Consider the following 18,923-nt stretch of genomic DNA (forward strand, 5'->3'; position numbering starts at 1 on the left):
TACCCGCATGACAGTTAATTGAAACACTTGTTCGGTTGAAAAAGTCAGTGACAGGCTTGAAAGAAATTAATCCACAATAACTATTACTGAATTATTGCTGTTAGAATATTTTCGTCCAATTAGAATAATTTAGAAAGCAATCGTGAAAATGATTGTAGAGATATGTTAATCTGCATTCCTGGACTAGTATGCAAGTCCACGTCATGTTTGACTGGTATTTATGTTTGCAAGGTCAAATCAGACATGAGACTAACACGACACTAAAGACAAACAAGTTAACTTAAACAAGCTTATTTTAATGGATCTGCAAAACTGTTTGAATTTCCAAAGAGAACTTGTGAACCTCCCGCCCAAAGTTACCCAGTGGCATACGTCATAATGTTACAGAAACGCTTCCAACCCAAAGAAATCTGCATGCAGGAAACAAACAGTAACCCCAATTGGGAAAAGAAAACCAACAACAAAATCTGTCAAATAAATCATAAAGGTAAAAATGAAACATTGAAAAACAGGACATATAATGCCGTTCTCTTGGCCGAAGGAGAAATTCAAACGCTTCTGCCTCAGCTCGACTCCGCACGGGGAGCGCAAACTGACAACGATTTAGTAAAGTGTAATTTCAATGGGTGGGTGTGGCTCCGCCCATGACACAGCCCCGCCCCTGTCTTCCATATAAGGCACAGGACAAAAGAAATCCCCGCATTACAAAAAGAGCTCGCCACAACCTCTGTCACTTGGTAACAATTGTAATTGAGCAAACACTTGGGGAGACGATGAGTGTCCAAAAAGGGCCGCTGTGGGGGGGTGGGGGGAGGGAGAGCTGAGCTCAGGCCAAGGAAATATTACAAATATGAGCTTGTCTTCAACTTTTTTTTCTTTTCCTCAGAATAATCTTTAAAACAAAAACGACAAGAAACATGAGTGGAGCTCATGAGGTGGAGCGTGGAAAAAGACGAAGGGATAGGGTGTGGGTTAGGTGAATGACGAATGAAGTGGTTTATTGTTTAATTCTGATAAGAGTGAGTGTGCAAGAAAAGTCATGAGAGGGGTTAGAGGGTAAGAGAGTTAGACATTAGAGAAAGAGAGAGGGTGTGGTGCGTGCACGTGCGTGTGTGTGTGTATGTGTGCGTGTGTCGGTGCGAGTTGTTCAACTGCAGCACTTGCTCTTCCAGCCCGTCCCTCCGCTGCCGCTGCTGATGTCCACATTTTCACTGTTGGGCTCCTTTACAGGCGTCTGGAAGAGACATGTCATCATTACGGTGAGCAACAAAAGGTGCTTTTGATGCATTGGTGCCAATTTATTGGCTTATCACTTGGCTAGTCTAGACAGCTAGTCTACTTCCTAGTTACACTCTTGTGACTAATATGAGGTGGAGTGAGCAATGTCACAGTGTATTAAAATCAAAAGTCCCCGAAGGATACACACCTTTCTGAGGATGTCTTCCGCTAACGTGAGGAAGGCCTTCTCGATGTTGATGTTGGCCTTGGCGCTGGTCTCAAAAAACCTAATGTTGTGCTCCTTCGCAATCTGGGTTGACGACAAGAAGAGGCGAGTAAGAAAGACCGCTGACCTTCAAAAGGGTGCTTGTCCAAAAATAAAATGGCTCAGTCAATCTTCAGCGTGGAGCACAGATCAGGTAGCAGTGATTCCCGTAAATACCGGCGGTGGCTTTCACTATATTCAAATCCTTCAAACCAGATTTGGGGTGTTTTTTTGCATGCTTATTGAAGGCTTACCTGCTCCCCCTTGGCTTTTTGTACAACCCTCTTGTCCTCGATGTCACACTTGTTGCCTAGTAGCATTCTCTCAACATCCTCATTTGCATGCTGAAAACATAAAAATAGTGTTAACTTCAAATATTTCGAACATTAAAAATTCCCAGATGGTAGCAAGAATTTGTTAAGGGACGACCATAAAAAACTGTGGCAGGTGGCGTAAAACGTTTCTCAAACACGGCAAGTCTCACCTCGTCAATGTTGCGCAACCATTTGCTGATGTTCTCAAAGCTCTTGCCGTTGGTGATGTCATAGACCAGCATGATGCCCATGGCCCCTCTGTAGTAGGAGGTGGTGATGGTGTGGAACCGTTCCTGCCCTGCTGTGTCCCTGTGTAAACACACATTCAAATGACATACTCTTAAGAACAAAAACTAGGATAAGAGAAACCCTTCATTACATAACATGGATGAATAGAATTGTAAACAGCTCTATGAGGGGGTGATGTGGAAAAAATAAAAATCACAAGGTGTGGCAAGTACAACCATTTCCTTCCTGCAAAGAGCAAGCAACTCAATACACAAAATTCTAAGCGCTATGTAAGGCCATTGTTATGACACACATATGTCACCCTATTTTATTTTATTTTATTGTACTTTAATAACTCTGGACACCAGAGGCAGATAATAGTCATATTCATTTCATGCCCTGCAAGAAAGAACACTCCTGTCAAGAATGAGAGAAAAAAAGGAGAACCAATTATAAATGGTGCTTCACATTCCAATAATGTCTTCACCCCACTGTGGTAATCTGACAAGTCACGTTGAAACTCGCATGCACACACACAGAGGCTGCCCACACGTCTACACTAGCTCCCCTGAAAGATGGAAAATTTGTCAACATTCATCTATCACTGCTTGCAAAGATCCTAGCTCATAAAATACATATTTTGGAGACTTTCATTATTACCAAAAGTCATTCAAAAGATGCGTTTTTCATGTTTCGACAAGTGCAGTCGCGTAACAAACCTGATAATTGTGTGACTTTTTTTTTCTATTGTTGTAGCCGCACACACATGTAACGGAAGATGTGGGTGCTCAGGTTTACCTCGACAACACGGGCATATTGTCTCCAACGAGTGCAACCTTCTTAAAAGGAGGTCAAAGGAATTGTTCATACAGGAAATGTCAATTGTGCATTTTAGCAACGCACAAAACCATGTCGTGTGTTCCAAGTACCGCTGTACATGTGTGGCATATTCATATAGATGGAAAATAGACTTGATATAGAGATATGAAATATTGTCCTTATTTTTCCAATCCAAAGACAGAGGATCGGTAAAATGTTCATGTGATGATACATCGATTCATTATCATTATTTAACGATGTGGGGAACCGAAACAACACTCTAAGTGGAATGTTAAAGGTCAAGCAAAGCATAAAAATGTCAAAAACAGTTCTGCATTTTCACTTCCCGACCTGAACTACAGCAGCTTGGCCTAATTCTGCGTGACAAGTTTTCATGAAGCAAGCCATAGAATTATACCGCCTGTCTGTGACACGCGCAGTCGCGGTTCATCCGTGAAGTTAACAGAAGCATTGTGGGGGCTAACCGATGTTAGCAACGTGGCGCAAACCTGGCCTTTCTATTTTGGTGGAAGAAAGCTAATTGTATGTTTACTTACACCTATGCCATAAGTGACTCACCAGATCTGTAATTTGATCTTCTTTCCTTGTAGTTCCACAGTTTTGATCTTGAAGTCTATTCCTACAAAAGAAACACATTGATGAAACTTAGCCACCCATTTCAAAAATGCCACTCACACATTTGCAAAGATTGGACACGTGGACATAATCGCTGTATGACCACAATATTTAGCAAAGTAATTCAATTTCGGATGTCGGTGTTATTCTTCTGGAGGGGTCGCCAAGCCACGGGAGGGCCAGCCGATGACTTTTGGCCCACAAGTGTTGTTTTCCTGTCCGAAGAACTGAGCTGTCACTTCAGCTAAAGCAAAAAAGATTGTGCTCGGTTTACAAGTTCAAGAAACAGCTGTGCTCTTTGAGGGGCCGGCCGGGCCACGCCATAATGAAGCAAGCGGCTGCCAAAGAGTGACTCACCTAGTATTGAGCACACCCCAGAGAGGGCGGAAGGGGAATAGTTGGGTTTCAAAAAAGCGGGGTAGAGGAAGAGGCAAAATGTAAACATCCTAAAAGTTGTGCAAATTTAAAAGTGACCAAATACGAGAAACCGAGGCACGAGCGAGGGCAAAGGGGAAAAACGTGGTCTCGTAGTGACTAAAATGGTACAGCATCTGTTTAGGTTGCTCAGGATAATATTGATCAGGTCAACATCAATAATAAAACAACAGAATGCCCACGCACTGTTTAAGCTTTACAGTATGTGCAGACTCCACTTTAAAGGATGCACAATGTTCCGCATCTAATTAAACTGAAATAAACTCTACCGAACAAGACCGACGGCTATTCAGAGGCCTGGAAATAAGGATGAGTTACTAAAGAGAAGGGGGGTTTCCACTGAGAGTATTTTCAGAAGTGCCGCTGTATCTGTGCCATGCAACTAAACAAAACACTACACTCCAATTTCTGTTTCAGTCCAGTGCGTAGATTTGAAAAAAGATGCCGGGTTCTATAAACAAGGTGCACCCGCCATTGTAATCCTTTTGTTTGTATAGGCATCAATATGATGCTCCAACTACCAACCGATAGGGGACTGCAGTTTCCTAGAATTGTAAGACTTTTAATGGTGAAGGAAATTACCTTCATTGATATGTTGTTTTCTTCCCTGTAAAAATAACTCTCCACACAATTGCAGACCTTTGGCTAATATGGGCATGACAATTGTATAATTGTTGGTATTGGGACAAAACCTGTAGATACTTTTCCAGTACTTTATTATAAATTAATATGACCTCATTCCTTCTAAAAAGAAGAGCTCTATATTGAAAGATTTTGTGACATCAACAGTGTAAAACCATTCATAGATGCTAAATAAAACATTCATTGCTGTCTTTAGAGCAGAAGCTGCCATTGAGATACATTCCGAGGAATAATCGTGAGATAATTTAGTATGAATATGTGTCATCTGTACCTAATGGAATCCAGAGAGGTCCATATAACGTTAAGCAATTAATACGCTGCAAATAATAAAGCATTAGCTACGATGTCTCTTCTGCTTATATAATATACTGACAGCTCAAATGTTTATGGCGATTGCCCCCACTAGCCTTGTTAGCTTGCAATGTCACAAATGACAGCTTCCCTAATTATACATTGCCTAACAGTCAGTCTTAACCAAAACAAGTTTTATGGCGTGTTTATGATATCCCCGAGCAGGGGTTATCTAAGTTTAATAGTTTCCAAAATTGCACAACTTGTCTCCCGGCTAACCAGTGCAGGCCTGGGCAGTCCAGAGCAGGCTAACAGCGCGATGGCTAACCAAGCGGACCTGCAAGTCAGAGTCAATAAAAGCAAATCGACGTGACAATATTGCATTTGTTATGGTTGCTTACCAATTGTGGAGATGAAGGTTGTGTTGAAGGCATCGTCAGAGAAGCGGAACAGCACACAGGTCTTTCCCACGCCCGAATCTCCGATGAGAAGCAGCTTGAATAGCAGGTCGTACGTCTTCTTAGCCATTGAAAACTGTATGTACCCGCTCCGATACACACACAAAAAGAAAAAAACAAATCTAACACGCCTATGTGGAGTCTGAAGCCAGTTCCGATGCCAACCTGACCACCTGCCCCGGTTTTGACAGTTTGCAACCTGGGATTTGTTGATTAGCTTCGGCAAGCTACTTGGCTAAATACCAGCACAAAATAAAACGCGTCAGAGAAGTGATATTCCAAAAGTCCAACTGTTTCCCCGTTGAAAGCGAGAGAAAAGGTAGCGACAACGTGAGATCGTCCCGCGCGATTCCTCTTTTCCACTTTCTTTTCTCCCACACAGTCGGGACAAAATGGCTCCTCTCTACCCCGACTCACTCTTTCTTCATACTAACGGCGAGCTAATTCAAATTCTCGGCACACCCCGTCATTCCAGTGCCCAGCTTCCAGCTCAACCGAGAAACCTTCGAATGGGAATTCAAGGTGAAAGTGTAGCAAATGCACTGACTGCAAAGTTGGTGTGGTTTTTGTTTTCCCCGGAGAGATTAGGAACTTAAAGTAAGACGACCGCCGTCGTCTCTGGAATAGCAGTCAGCACGGCGACACCCTACATGACAGACATATAGTCGACCGCCCAATTCGTTTAAAAACCTTTTGGATTGGCTAACACTACTGTCATTCAAGAGTATACTCAAATATGATTGGTACTTTTCGCCAACATGGAGCGTGGGCGTGTTTTACAGTGACCGAAAGGGCAAACGGCACTGGGCGAGTTGCTTCGACATTTAGGCTCGGCCTCTCGTTAATTTCAATTGGGAAAACATGTCCGGCGACCCAAAATGGCCGCCAGTTTCCGCGGCGTTCTTTGGGTGTGATTCATTTTTTTCATGGCAAGTTTGAAACTGATGCGGTGACTCTCCCAGCTGTGAGTCAGGCCCAGTGATGTCATAATTAGGTACTTATGCTTTCACGGGCGTTTCCCCACGACTCCTTCTCGGAATTAAAAGGTAATTCACCCGGTTTAAACTCTACACGCAATGATATTGAACGCAAGCATCACACACATTTATTAGAATAACACTAGCATGTCACGAGTTGGCGTTGTGTCGAACTTTTTCCCCTTCTTCCCCTTCAGACACTCCTCCAAGAATGCAGAGTATGTCACTGCCGCCAAGTACAGACATGACAGGTAAAGAAAATCCATACAAACTCATCCAAGAAGCTAATGTTACTGTGCTGCTGTGGCAATAAAACAAAAGTCTGAGATTAAGATGCAGTGGAAACTATTAATACTGTAAAAAAAATACTTGACACATTGGTTTTAACTCAAGAAAACCAACATGTCAACTCTCTAGTATGCCCAGTAAAAGAACTATTTGATTCATCCTATTTCGTATAACAAGCATCACAGATGCTTTGATTTGACCAGCTATAGCATGCTAATCAAAATGTACATGGTATTTACGTTTATTCTATGTGTTTATCTTCACTCTGTACTCTAAGTCCGCAGTTGATCCTTGCACTCACTGATAAATCATGTCTGAACACAGAAATTGTCCATATCACACTACATTCTTCACTTAGTTGCACAGGCCCTCGGGGATCATCTCGCACCGCTTGAATAACAGTGGTAAACAAACATCGTTTCTCAGATGGTAATTTTTAAGACTGGAAGGCAAATCTGTCAAGTACACTAGGTTGCATAGGTTTCTTTGCTTTTATATTATTCAAACATGATCTTATAATGTACACAGGAACATGGTGGGATTGCAGAGGGAAATGAATGTAGAAACAAACTTTTCGACACAGGATGTTTTTATTTGACTCTTAGTTCCATCATGATATTTATTTAGTAATAAAATAAACATAATGAGTAACAGTGAATTATTTTTATCCTTTCTTGAAGTTAATGACATAATACTATTTAGTTGTAACACATTTTTAATAACATTTATAGTAATGCTGTTTGTAACATTCTGCTTTGCATCTGACACAATGCAAATTTCTTGCGGGTGTTTTCTTTCTTAAAAGAAAAATTCCCAAACATCACCTGCACGTGTACCTGGAAAAAAATACGAGTCTTTTTGTCTCTTTTCAAAACATTAGTTAGGTGTAGCCCAGCGTGTGTTCTACTATTCTGTCACTAGATGTCGTTGTTGAGCCGTATTAACCACACCACGGTGGAATTATTAATTGTACGCGTCCTCATTCTGCATTAATTTTGTGACAAATCAACGTATTTTCCTTTATAAAAGTCTCGAAATACACCACAAAATAACACAGCAATATTCTAGTGTGTTAATTTGTGGTAAGGATACTTACTGTGACTGATTAATGTTACATTCATAACACCTTTTGTAACTTTACAAATAAGTACACGTATAATAAATAAATGAATAAATAAAATAAAACATCGAACAAGGTTCTGGGTGATTAACTACATATCCCGTCGTGCTTCGCTCTACTCCGCAGTGATATGGGGCGTGCAGCTCGAATGACTGTGCGCGTGCATGCGTTGTGTGCGGGGGCGTGCGCGTATACGCGGGAGGAGGGATCTGTCTCTCGGAGACCCACACCCGAGCACCAGACGGGAGCATCATTGAACGGACTGACTGAAGGATGTGGATCCCACTGGGCGTGTAAAAAGAAGATATGAGCGACATAGCCGTCTTTTTGTCTTTGACACACTGGGATTTTTTGCCTTCTAGTGTGGACACGTAGCGGCAATGGAGCGTCGAGCCAACGCGTGAGAGCTGATACCATTTATGCTAATTTTCGGGCGATTGAGACGATAGGATGGCATGCTATGCTTATTTATTCTCGCTGGAGAAATGATCATGATGTCGCGCTGAATGTTGTGTTAATGAGAAGAAAACATATGGTGACCCAAAGCTAGTAAGCAGGAAGGTTTTGTTTGTATTTAAATTTATTGTCAGTGTGTGACTTGAAACAACAAGAGGCCAGCCATGTCAAAGAATAAGAGCAGCGAGTCGGTTAAGGTGGTTGTTCGATGTCGACCTCTGAACCGAAAAGAGGAATCCAACGGTCCTTCAGGGGGGATCGTGGAGATGGAACTGCGACTAGGACAGGTGATCCTCAGGAATCCTCGAGCATCACACAGTGAACCCCAGAAAACGTTTACGTTCGATGCCGTTTACGACGGCAATTCCAAACAACGGGATCTGTACGATGAGAGCGTCAGGCCTCTCATAGATTCTGTGCTAGCTGGGTTCAACGGGACCATATTTGCTTATGGACAGACCGGAACAGGGAAGACCTACACCATGCAGGGGATGTGGTTGGACCCAGAGAAACGAGGTGTGATACCCAACGCTTTTGACCATATCTTTACGCACATCTCACGCTCGCAGTCTGATAAGCAGTACCTGGTCCGGGCGTCTTACCTCGAGATCTATCGTGAGGAGATCCGTGATCTGATGGATCCCAACCACGCCACCGCCCGGGGACTGGAGCTTAGAGAGAGTCCGGAAACTGGAGTCTATGTCCCGGACCTCACTTCTTGTGTCTGCAAGAGCATCAAGGAGATAGAAGAGGTGATGAATGTGGGAAACCAAGCCAGGGCTGTCGCGGCCACCGACATGAACGAGTATTCATCCAGGTCCCACGCCTTATTTCTGATCACGGTGGAGTGTGGCCAACCTGGTCCGGATGGGAGAAAGCACATCCGGGTGGGGCGCCTCAACCTGGTGGATCTGGCCGGCAGTGAGCGGCAGGCCAAGACAGGCGTCCAGGGGGAACGCCTGAAGGAAGCGGCAAAAATCAACCTGTCTCTGTCCGCATTAGGGAACGTGATATCTGCGCTTGCAGATGGCCGCAGTGGCCACGTGCCGTACCGGGACTCGAAGCTGACCCGTCTTTTGCAAGACTCACTGGGCGGCAACGCCAAGACCGTCATGGTGGCCACTCTAGGCCCTGCTCCTCAACACTACGACGAAACTCTCACCACTCTGCGCTACGCAAACCGAGCCAAGAACATCCAGAACCAGCCTCGGGTCAACGAGGACCCCAAAGACGCCCTCCTCCGAGAATTTCAAAGTGAGATTGCTCGCCTCAGAGCTCAGCTCAACCACAGGAAGTGGAGAAGCAAGCAGAAGAAGGAGCGGCTGGACGATGACGGCTCAGATGCAGATGGGGATGAAGACACCGAGTGTGAAGAGGAGGAGGTGGAGAAGAACGCCGAGGAGTATGTCAAGCGAGAAGAGCAGCGTCTGGAGAGGGAGAAGGAGGCCATCAGAGGAGATCGATCACTCCTGGCTGATGAGAAGCAGAGGCTTCTTGGCGAGAAGGAGAGGATGATGGGAGATCTTCGCAAAGAGCAGGAAGCCACTGAGCAACTCACTGCCAAGTACAAGGTGAGAATCTGGATCGCTGTATTAAGCTTAAACATTGTGAAAAAAATGTTTCAGTTTCTCTACATTTCTCTCATATGAGGTCATGTGGGAATGTCCTCTGGGGTGGAGTGTAATGAGATCCGCAGAATTCCGCCCTGAGTGTTTCATTTCCTTCCCATCACGTTGTCCTTCAGAGCAGTGCGTGCCTGATAGCGTCGACCCGTATCAAATCTTCTCTGATTTCGCTGCACAGTGCAAGTTCTCATGTTTGATGCTGACTGGATGGCTGTGCTGTGTGCTGTCAGCCACGGGAATCAGCAAAATTCTCCCTCGCCTTGAGGGAGAAGATGATTGAGGTCAAGTATTTCCTGGCCTTGCATCAGTGTCCCTCAAAACATTATCCCTGGATACCAAAACTTGAAGTTTTTGTTAGTCATGTAATATACGTTTGTTGTTTTCTGTCAATCACAAGTAATTCCGAGTTCAATAATCTGTTCTTCATAAAACATCTCTCATACCAAAGCGTAGCTCGCATCCTGCTTCTTCTCAAACTGAAAATTGTCCTGAGAGCACTTTGGCCAGGAAGCAGCTGAATCTATAAATAACCAATTATAGTTAAGATCAAAATGCAATGCAATTAAGTCCCCGTCTCTTTGAACACAACAGGACAACAAAATAGAAAGTAGGTCAGGAGCAACCTTGTGAGGCTGTGTTGAGTCTTTTGGTGTTCCTGCAGATGGTCTACTCCTGAAATAATGACAATTTAAACAATACACGAAATACAACGACTGAATGCTCCATTTATACACAATGTGGGCTTACAATATTAAATACTTTGGAGATAAATATCTCCGGTTTTGACAAACACTTACGGAAAATCCCAGGGCACTCATAAATGATTACTGACCCAAAGCCTGTACAGTACTCTCCTCTAACAATAAGCAGCCTATCAAAAGGAAGGAACATGCATGAGGGAGGAACATGAATCGACCCATTAATGGCACGCATTGAATGCGGTTGAACACAAAGGACACGCATGCACACACACACATCTTTTTATAGCTGTAACATGATACAACGGCACAGCACCCTTTCAATACATTCCAGAGAAGCTCTTTGCAAAGTTTGGAGGGTGACTTTATGTGTGACCATAAAAGTCTGAAACCAAAAGTCGGTCCAGGAGGGGAAGTTGCTTTTTTTAAAAATATTGTTTGCCCTCACCGAGATGGATGGAAACAAGCGCACACACGGAAGACAAAGGCAGCCCCACTAAACAAAGAAGCTTTCTGTAAAAGTTTTCTCTCTGAAGGACTCCACTGTACCCATTACACAAGTGTTTGTGTGTTTTCTCGTGCAATTAAGTGGACAGCGGCACAGTGTGGTATGTGCAAGTTCACAGACTGTACAGGCTGCTTACAGTTTAAACACACGGAATTCCCCTTTTGGATCCATTTTCTTTTTTTGCTAGTTTGCATTTGAGACCTGGCAACTGTGATGGCATTTTCAGTGGACAGCAAGTGACAAAATGGCCGCCCTTGGATGGATTTGGATGTATTGCTATGTGGACTTGATTTACAACGTGATGAAAAGTAACACGTAAGAGACTTTACAGTTCGCATATGAGTCATGAAGCAAGATTAATGAGGTTTTTATTGATGCGCCCAGACGATGTTTAATTCATCATGCTGGAGCACAGCTCAGCTTGTTCTAGCTTAGTGTGGCATCATGGGGCTACCCACAAGATCAGCCCAACAGTGCAACTATTTCTATACAGGCATCTTTTCACAATATGTACCCTTAAATGTAGAGTACATCTATCCATTTCTTTAAATCAGTTAAAAAAACAACTGAGATGTGCAGTGTCATTGTATTTTCAAGGAGGTAGCCACGGGGATGTTAAAAATGCATTTGATGTGTTTAAATATTGATCTCTGGCTTTTTTTTTCTCTCTATCCCAGGCAATGGAGAGCAAGCTGTTGGTCGGCGGAAAGAACATCATAGACCACACCAATGAGCAGCAGAAGATGCTGGAGATGAAAAGGCAGGAAATTGCCGAGCAGGTATGTGTCTTTGCGGAATGGACCCGAATGGCTGCAGATTGTCATTGTTGTTTTTCTCCAAATGCTTCCAGTTCCGCAACGAGAGAGAGATGCAGCAGCAGATGATGGTCCAGGACGACGAGACGCTGGAGCTGAGGGATACTTTTACTTCTCTTCAGCAAGAGGTTGAAGCCAAAACCAAGAAACTCAAGAAGGTAGACTGTTCGAACCCTGGATCTTCAATGAACCTCCCACGCATGGGTTATTTTGTCGGAGGAACTTGAATATTTTCCTTTCTGATTCTCTCCTTAATAGTTGTACGCCAAGCTCCAGTGCATCAAAGCTGAGATCCAGGATGTAAATGACGAGCATGTGAGGAGCCGTCAGGAGCTGGAGCAAACACAAAATGAGCTCACTCGAGAGCTCAAGTTCAAGTAAGGACATAGCGTCGCTTCCTTTGATAATCCGAATTCCATGTGACATATATTTCAATAATAAGCATGCCATTCTGACATATATCCTCTCGAGTCTTACAATGTTTTTCAAACCCGATATTAACGTTGGCACATTCGTTCTCTTCATTCTTGCGTAGGTATTTAATCATTGAGAACTTCATCCCTCCAGAGGAGAAGAATAAGATCATGAGCAGAATGACTTTTGACGCCGAAGAAGATCAGTGGAAATTCCAGCCTCTGGTTCCTGCCGAGAGGTCAGTGTTTTAAATAGACGGATTGACGCGGCATGCATATGTAATACGACCTATTCCTCGTTGGTTTCTGATTTCGGTCTCCACTTCCTCGCCTATATAGCAAACCCCAGCAGATGAAAAAAAGGCCAACATCTGCCGTTGGATACAAAAGACCAATCAGCCAGTATGCCAGGGTTGCCATAACAATGGGCGCTAATAACAGATTCCGGGTAAGATTGTCATGTGTTCCAACAGCAAAATTGGATATTTCCAAAATTGCTATTTAATGGTCATTTTAGCGTGCAGTTAAGTTCATATTGACCGTGTGTGCATGTATTTAGGCTGAGAACATTATGTTTCTGGAGCTGGACATGAACCCACCAAACACTGCCTCGCTGGCTCGCTTAAGGGACCTGAACCAAAGCTTTCCTGTGGACAACTTTCCTACCAATGACAGCGGCGTTCACAAATCTAACTCCTGGTAAATCGAGCAGTGACGTAAAATATGTTTGTTAAAAATGATTGTATTATACTTTATAGTACAGTCTTTTTAATTAATTTTTAAACTGTATATAAAAACAGATAACTAATATGCACTTAAATTTATTAGCCCTTCATGGAAATATCGTTTTTGTTACTCCTCAGCCCTTATCTGGTGCGTGTCAATGGTTTAAACGTAATGCATCTAAATGAAATTATTCGGGATTAACCACCCCCATCACTGTTCCAGCAGCCTGTAATCTCATTGTTCATGTATAATCTTGTTAACCTGTGATTCCGAGTCATTTTTCTGGTGACATATTTGGGTTTTAAATAACCATTCCATTTTTTTTTTTTTGCAGGTGTCAAAACCAGAAGTCTCTCACTCCTTCCTCTTCTAACGTTTCCCTTTCGGCTTGTACCACTGCCATGTCTGCATCGGCGCAGTGAAATGCTGAAGCTTTAGCAGGGTGTGTTTTTATTGTTATTTATTTTGCTGCGGAATTTGGTGCTTGCGACATACAACAACACCTCTGGAGCAACACAAACAAATGGTAAGTTACAAAGCTCATCAAAAGAAACAAATTTAACCTTTGTTGCATGTGAGGGAGCAAAGACAGTCGGAAATGTGTGTGTGTGTGTGTTTGTGTGTCACCAAAGTGGCTTCTATCCTGTATATGAGTGTACATATTTAATGTTTTTGTGTCTTTAAGGGTTCAAATGAAATGTCATGAATATGCATTCCCACAAGGAAGTAATGTCCACGTGTCATTTTTCTTCATTCACCGCAAAAAGATATTCAGTGGGTCAATTAAAGATAGTCACTATGCGTAATTATGCCTTAACATTGAACGAAAGAAAAAATGATAGGTCGAGTCACACATTTTTACACACTTCATGTGACCAATAATTTGATCTAACATATTTATTTCAGATCAAGACTTCATAGAAATTCAGGCAGAACTACTGGCAAAAGGTTGAAGGTTATATAAATCCAGTACCGTACTATATTATTATTCAAAAATAGAATATTTATATCTAAAAATAATGAACTCTTATAATTATCTGTATTTCAGTGAGTGTCCTTATAAGGGTTCCAACAAGGCTAACAAATACAGACTAAACTAGATTTTGATCTATGCTAATACAATATTGGTTTTAACCATTTGCAGTGGAGATCACAATCAGAGCAAGTAATTGACCCGCTTTTGTGTCGCAAGGCCTATTGAGGCTTCACCCAATTTCCCATTCATGAAGGTTCCATGCAGTTTACCTTTAATGAGGGAGGAATGGAAATTAATATTGTTGATATGAAATGATTGTGGTGCCGTGTGTGGTGCAAATGCAAACATTTGCTCCTTAATATTGCATTAGTAAATGACTGAATTTTGATTTTAAATATCAGAGTGAGTCAAGTAAAACTATTAGTCAGGGTAGATTTTTTTTCACGAGTGACACATTTCTGTCCATTTGTTCTATTTCATGCATCTGTAAGAGGAAACCATTTACGTTAGTGTTGATGGTAAAGGCAGGGTGAATGTGATTTAGGACAAAAAAATATGTGAATAAATATGTCTTTGTACATTGTCTCTGTGTACAGTATAAACCTTGTAATACACGTGTCAATTAAGTCCTTGTCAAATATTATATGACGATGAGAGAGCTGTGTGGGGGAGGAAGGAAATGACATACCGATGGGGGGAAAAAAAGGCTGGGGGGAGGGATGGAAGCAGTGAGCCAAAGACAATCAGGAAGTGAGGAATGACTGTTGGAGGAGGTGAAAAACGGAGACAGTCGCCATGGTAACCTGTCAATTGAGGAATGGCTAGTGGAGTAGGGGGCGTGGTCTAATCTGTATCTATAATGGATGTAAAATAGCAAAAGCCGGTAATGCTGAGCTCATCTGTCTGGGTAAAAAAAAAAAACATGAATAAAAACAGTGACACAAACGTTCACGTATTTTTGCTATTTCATCAAGTGTGTTTACGGTTTCAGTGTCTTTTTCATAAAATGTATGATTGGTAAATCTGTGCTATTTACATGTAATCCTTCATTCCGCTACAGAGTCTCTAATATCAGGTCAAGCTGACAGTCTGGTGAGCGAGCATTCTCCCGTGAAAATTATTGTCATTTTTATCATTATCTAATGAGTTTCTTGATTAATAGGACAACAAGGTTTATGCGTATATCAACGTGAGGAGCTGTTTTCAAGGCCTCTGCTTGGTAAGATGTTAGGCCTCAATGCCAATCTGCTATTATAACCCATTTTATCTTAACTATGTCTTGGTAATGAAATTGATTAAAACCAACCGCAATCCTAGATATATTAAACATTATTTTATTATGTTGTATCGTGTTTTCTTGTGGTAAAAGTGAATGCGAGTTGGTGATTAGATTAAACGCTAACCTTATGCTAGAACATACTATACTTTGTGTAAAGTTCATTGCTGGCTGCTAATTGTGAATCTAGCTAAGCTAAAATGCTATTATTGATATTAGTTAATTCAGTTTGGTTCTATAAAAGCATTAAAATGGACACAGCTCACTAAAAGCTCATGACCATCTTACAGCTTTATTAAAACAGCAGGAGTGTCTCTGAGAACAGTATGCCAATGTTATTCTGCAATGAGTGGTATAGTTGACACAATAATTCAGACAAACTAAAACAATATTGTTGTTCAAAATAAAACTAATTGTTTACATTTTCTACTTGCACAATTATTCTTGAACTCAATGAAAACAAAATAGTGCTTCATGTGTTACAGAGCGACCGCAACCGGTTGAGAGAAGGATCTGGTGATTATTAGCTCTTTGCTGCCCTCTAGTGTACAACTTGAATAAATGCCTGCATTCCCTCTAAAGCCATATTACAGTTCAAACCTTGTTAAATGCTTCCAGTGCCATGAAGATGAGTGTAGTAATCTAACAGAGATACTTTATAGAAAGCTATAGGAAATTCACATCTCAAGTCCTCAACGGGACTCAAAAAGGTGACATTTGTTTCCCTTGTCCACTTCAAGAAGTTTATCAGATTTGAATCGCAGTGGAACCGGTTCATATTTAAATTGAGGATGCTAAGAGTTCGGAAGAGGGTCGGGTTGGGGGACGCGATGAAGTTGTTGGCGAGGTTAAGCAATTTGAGGGTCTTAGGAAATGCATCAGGCTGGAGATAGGTTAAAGGGTTGGATGAGAGGTCCATTCCCAGAAGGGAGGGGAGACTTTTGAAGATGCCATTCGGAAGGGAGCGCAAATTGTTAGAGCTCAATCTCAGCTCGACCAAATGGTTAAGACCTTCGAACAGATCGAGACATTTGCCTCGAGACCAAATTAACTGCAAGTTGCTGCTGTGAAGATCTAACACTTTAACAGCGCTATGCTTCTTTTCAGAAGCTTGAATATTCATTGTGCACCACTTGATGGGATTCCCTCCAAAAACAAGATGCTGGAGTTTCTTCAGGTGAGTCAAAAAGATGTACACACCCTGCAGGTTTTCTACTTTGTTGTTCTGAATGTTCAAATATGTGACATTAGGGGCAAAAGTTGTTATTGTGTTCACTGCCGCAAAGGTCAATTTATTGTCATTCAAATTGAGATAACTTAAACTCGGCAGAGTGCTGGGGAAGCCAAACTCCCTGAGAGAGTTTCCAGTCAGATTTAATACCTCCAGCCTAAAAAGTCCACTAAACGATTGGTAGCCAAAAATACCAATATGGTTGTAAGAGAGGTCCAACACTTTCAGGTTCTTCAGAGGAGCAAAACTGTGAGCACGGATATCCCCGAGCAAATTATGAGACAGGTTGAGCTTTTTTAAATGTTCCTGGCCTTCAAAAGCATTTCTGTGGATTTGGTTGACTTGGTTTTGAGAGAGATCAATAACTTCAGTTTGTGATAGTGGATTGAATACTTCCTGTTGTAATGCAAATATCCTGTTTTTAGACATATCCAACATGTTGATTGAGCTGTTCCTGAGGCCCTCAAAAGTGCTTCTATCCATATCTAAAAGATTGCTGAAGGAAAAGCCTTTACCTATATGTCCTGATAGCTTGAGAAAAGAAATCCTAGTACCGTCGATAGCTTTGAAAAATAGTCTTAACTCGTCTATGCTGAAACCATTATGGGATAAGTCAAGAGTTCCAAAAGATATTCCTCTGAAAGGGTTCCCACAAGTATGTGCATCAAAGTTTTCATTGAACATAGCCTGAAGGTTGTTGGAGTCTAAATTCAAGGATTTAAATTGTTTTCCCCGGAAGGCAGCCAGATCAGGCTCACATATTTTCTTGATACGATTCAGTTTTAGATTCAAATGTTTCAGATGAGTCATATTGGAAAAAAACATTGAAGGCTGGATTCTCTTCATCCGGTTACCAAATAGGTCAAGAGTTTCCAATGAAAAAAGCGGCTTCAGATAGTTTTCCTTCAGGATGGATTCATCAAGTGAGCAGTAATCCAGGTAAAGACTCTGCAAACTCGATAATCCCAAAAAGGCCTCCGGCTCAAGTTGAAGCTCCGCGTTGAAGCCCAGCACCAATTTCCTGAGGTGTCTTTGTCTGATGAATGCGTTGTTTTGGATCACTAGTGCTGAATACTGATGACCCAAGTCCAGCACTTGCAGCATCTCAAGGCCAGACAACGAAGTGGAGTTAATCTCATGGATGTGGTTCATCTCCAAGTACAGGTGGGTGATGTTGGGAGGAAGGGGAGGAATCCAGTGTAGGTTCTTGAAGGCGCAATTGGCTACCGAGCCAGTTATGGAGCAGGACGAGAGGCAGCCTGGCACCTGTAAATTTCAAGTGGAATAGGTCAAGCAATGAAAATGGTGAATTCATTTCTGCTTAAAGTCTTCAGGAGCAATCAGCTCTTAAAAAAAAATTTCCTACCTTTTTGAAGACAAAGATGACCAGGAAAAATGCAAATATCTTCATGTTGTTTATCTGCTTAAAATGAGCTCCTGTCTAAGTAGTTGCTCATCGGCAATGTCAAGATCAGACTCTGTTTGCTGTGTTTTTATCTCCCTCGATGGTTGATGGACATTGGATTTACCCACAGATGACGCAGAACCGAATACAGAGTCCAGGTTTGCAACAGGAGGGAAAGATCACTTCCCGCTTGTTTTGTAAAATACTTTGGTGACGTCCTCTGTTGCGATTATTATTGTAAATTGGTTTCCAAATATGACTTCTGCGTGGGTTCCGTTTCCACTCAGTGATGATGTCAATGTGAAATCTCTGTGCCCTTACATTGATTGGTGACCAGGGTGTAGTTTGCCTTTTACCAGATTTAATTTAAAATAGGCTCTAGCACGCCCTCGATTGAGATATTAAAGTAAAAATATTTTGATTCCCCATTTCCATTGTTTGCCCTGCTTGACCAAAGCCACAGGAAATATACAGGTATGATTTAATTTATACCAATACAACTCACTATAGTGCAGTTCCAGCTGAAGAAAAAAAAAAGCAGTACTTATGGACTTTGGATGGAAGAAAAACAACACCAAATTGAGTAATGTCAAAAAACTCTCCACTTCGTACTATATAGGAATGCTTACTGGACAATCTAAGTATTTTAATCTTCCTAAATCATTGCAAAGCGACTTTCTGGGATTGGTTTGTGTGCCATTTGATCACACATTGCTGGTAAATGTCACAACGATTGGACAATGGAAGTCAAAAGGACACTTGCAACATCCAGTCCTCCCCCAAGGCCACCTTCAATCTCAATAAATAGTGGTTCTGCAATTCAGGGTTCCAATCTTAGACTTCCTGTGTAATCTGTTTTCAAAGTTATCTTGAGTTTGAAGTAGGTGTGAATTGGTTAGAAAGGGAATCGTAATAATGGGAGGGAACATGGAGCAAAGAGGAGTGACTTTCTTTCAAAAAATGCTTCTGTACAGTCAGTCAGCGGTCACCGGTACAGGCGGGCTGGCATGCAGGCAGCCGCCACGGAGGCTGCACCAACATGGCTCGCTCCCACGGAAGTGTCAACCTGGACGCCATCGACATGTCTTAAACATAAGTTGAGG

General features: G+C 42.1%; 3 protein-coding genes across 6 annotated transcripts; 1 reads left to right on the plus strand and 2 right to left on the minus strand.

Moving 5' to 3' along the window:
- Window positions 1-275: 275 nt before the first annotated feature.
- rab10 (RAB10, member RAS oncogene family) lies at window positions 276-5,936 on the minus strand. Its single transcript, XM_061269973.1, has 6 exons — window positions 5,250-5,936; window positions 3,424-3,484; window positions 1,968-2,106; window positions 1,738-1,827; window positions 1,427-1,528; window positions 276-1,234 (listed from the first exon to the last, which is right to left on the minus strand). The coding sequence occupies exons 1-6, from the start codon at window positions 5,374-5,376 to the stop codon at window positions 1,148-1,150; spliced, it is 606 nt and encodes a 201-aa protein (XP_061125957.1). The 5' UTR covers window positions 5,377-5,936; the 3' UTR covers window positions 276-1,147.
- Window positions 5,937-5,947: 11 nt separating this feature from the next.
- On the plus strand, window positions 5,948-18,836 carry LOC133146329 (kinesin-like protein KIF3C). Of its 4 annotated transcripts, XR_009711354.1 has the most exons (16): window positions 5,948-6,352; window positions 6,481-6,534; window positions 7,818-9,718; window positions 11,656-11,757; window positions 11,829-11,951; window positions 12,052-12,170; window positions 12,329-12,445; window positions 12,546-12,654; window positions 12,766-12,905; window positions 13,267-13,458; window positions 14,969-15,000; window positions 15,071-15,127; window positions 16,292-16,361; window positions 17,277-17,354; window positions 17,481-17,579; window positions 18,795-18,836. XR_009711354.1 is itself a non-coding variant. In XM_061269943.1 (10 exons), the coding sequence occupies exons 3-10, from the start codon at window positions 8,312-8,314 to the stop codon at window positions 13,352-13,354; spliced, it is 2,205 nt and encodes a 734-aa protein (XP_061125927.1). In that variant the 5' UTR covers window positions 5,948-6,352; window positions 6,481-6,534; window positions 7,818-8,311; the 3' UTR covers window positions 13,355-14,854. The 4 variants fall into 4 exon arrangements, 1 of the variants encoding a protein (XP_061125927.1); XR_009711355.1 differs by lacking the exon at window positions 17,277-17,354 and having other exon boundaries at window positions 18,795-18,823; XR_009711353.1 differs by lacking the exons at window positions 16,292-16,361; window positions 17,277-17,354; window positions 17,481-17,579; window positions 18,795-18,836 and having other exon boundaries at window positions 15,071-15,606.
- Window positions 15,576-18,074, minus strand: LOC133146332 (toll-like receptor 5). Its single transcript, XM_061269968.1, has 2 exons — window positions 17,782-18,074; window positions 15,576-17,681 (listed from the first exon to the last, which is right to left on the minus strand). Exons 1-2 carry the CDS (start codon window positions 17,824-17,826, stop codon window positions 15,789-15,791), a joined length of 1,938 nt encoding a protein of 645 aa, XP_061125952.1. The 5' UTR covers window positions 17,827-18,074; the 3' UTR covers window positions 15,576-15,788.
- Window positions 18,837-18,923: the final 87 nt, after the last annotated feature.

The sequence above is a fragment of the Syngnathus typhle genome, linkage group LG22 (assembly GCF_033458585.1).
Source record: "Syngnathus typhle isolate RoL2023-S1 ecotype Sweden linkage group LG22, RoL_Styp_1.0, whole genome shotgun sequence".
In the NCBI taxonomy this organism is placed as follows: domain Eukaryota; kingdom Metazoa; phylum Chordata; class Actinopteri; order Syngnathiformes; family Syngnathidae; genus Syngnathus; species Syngnathus typhle.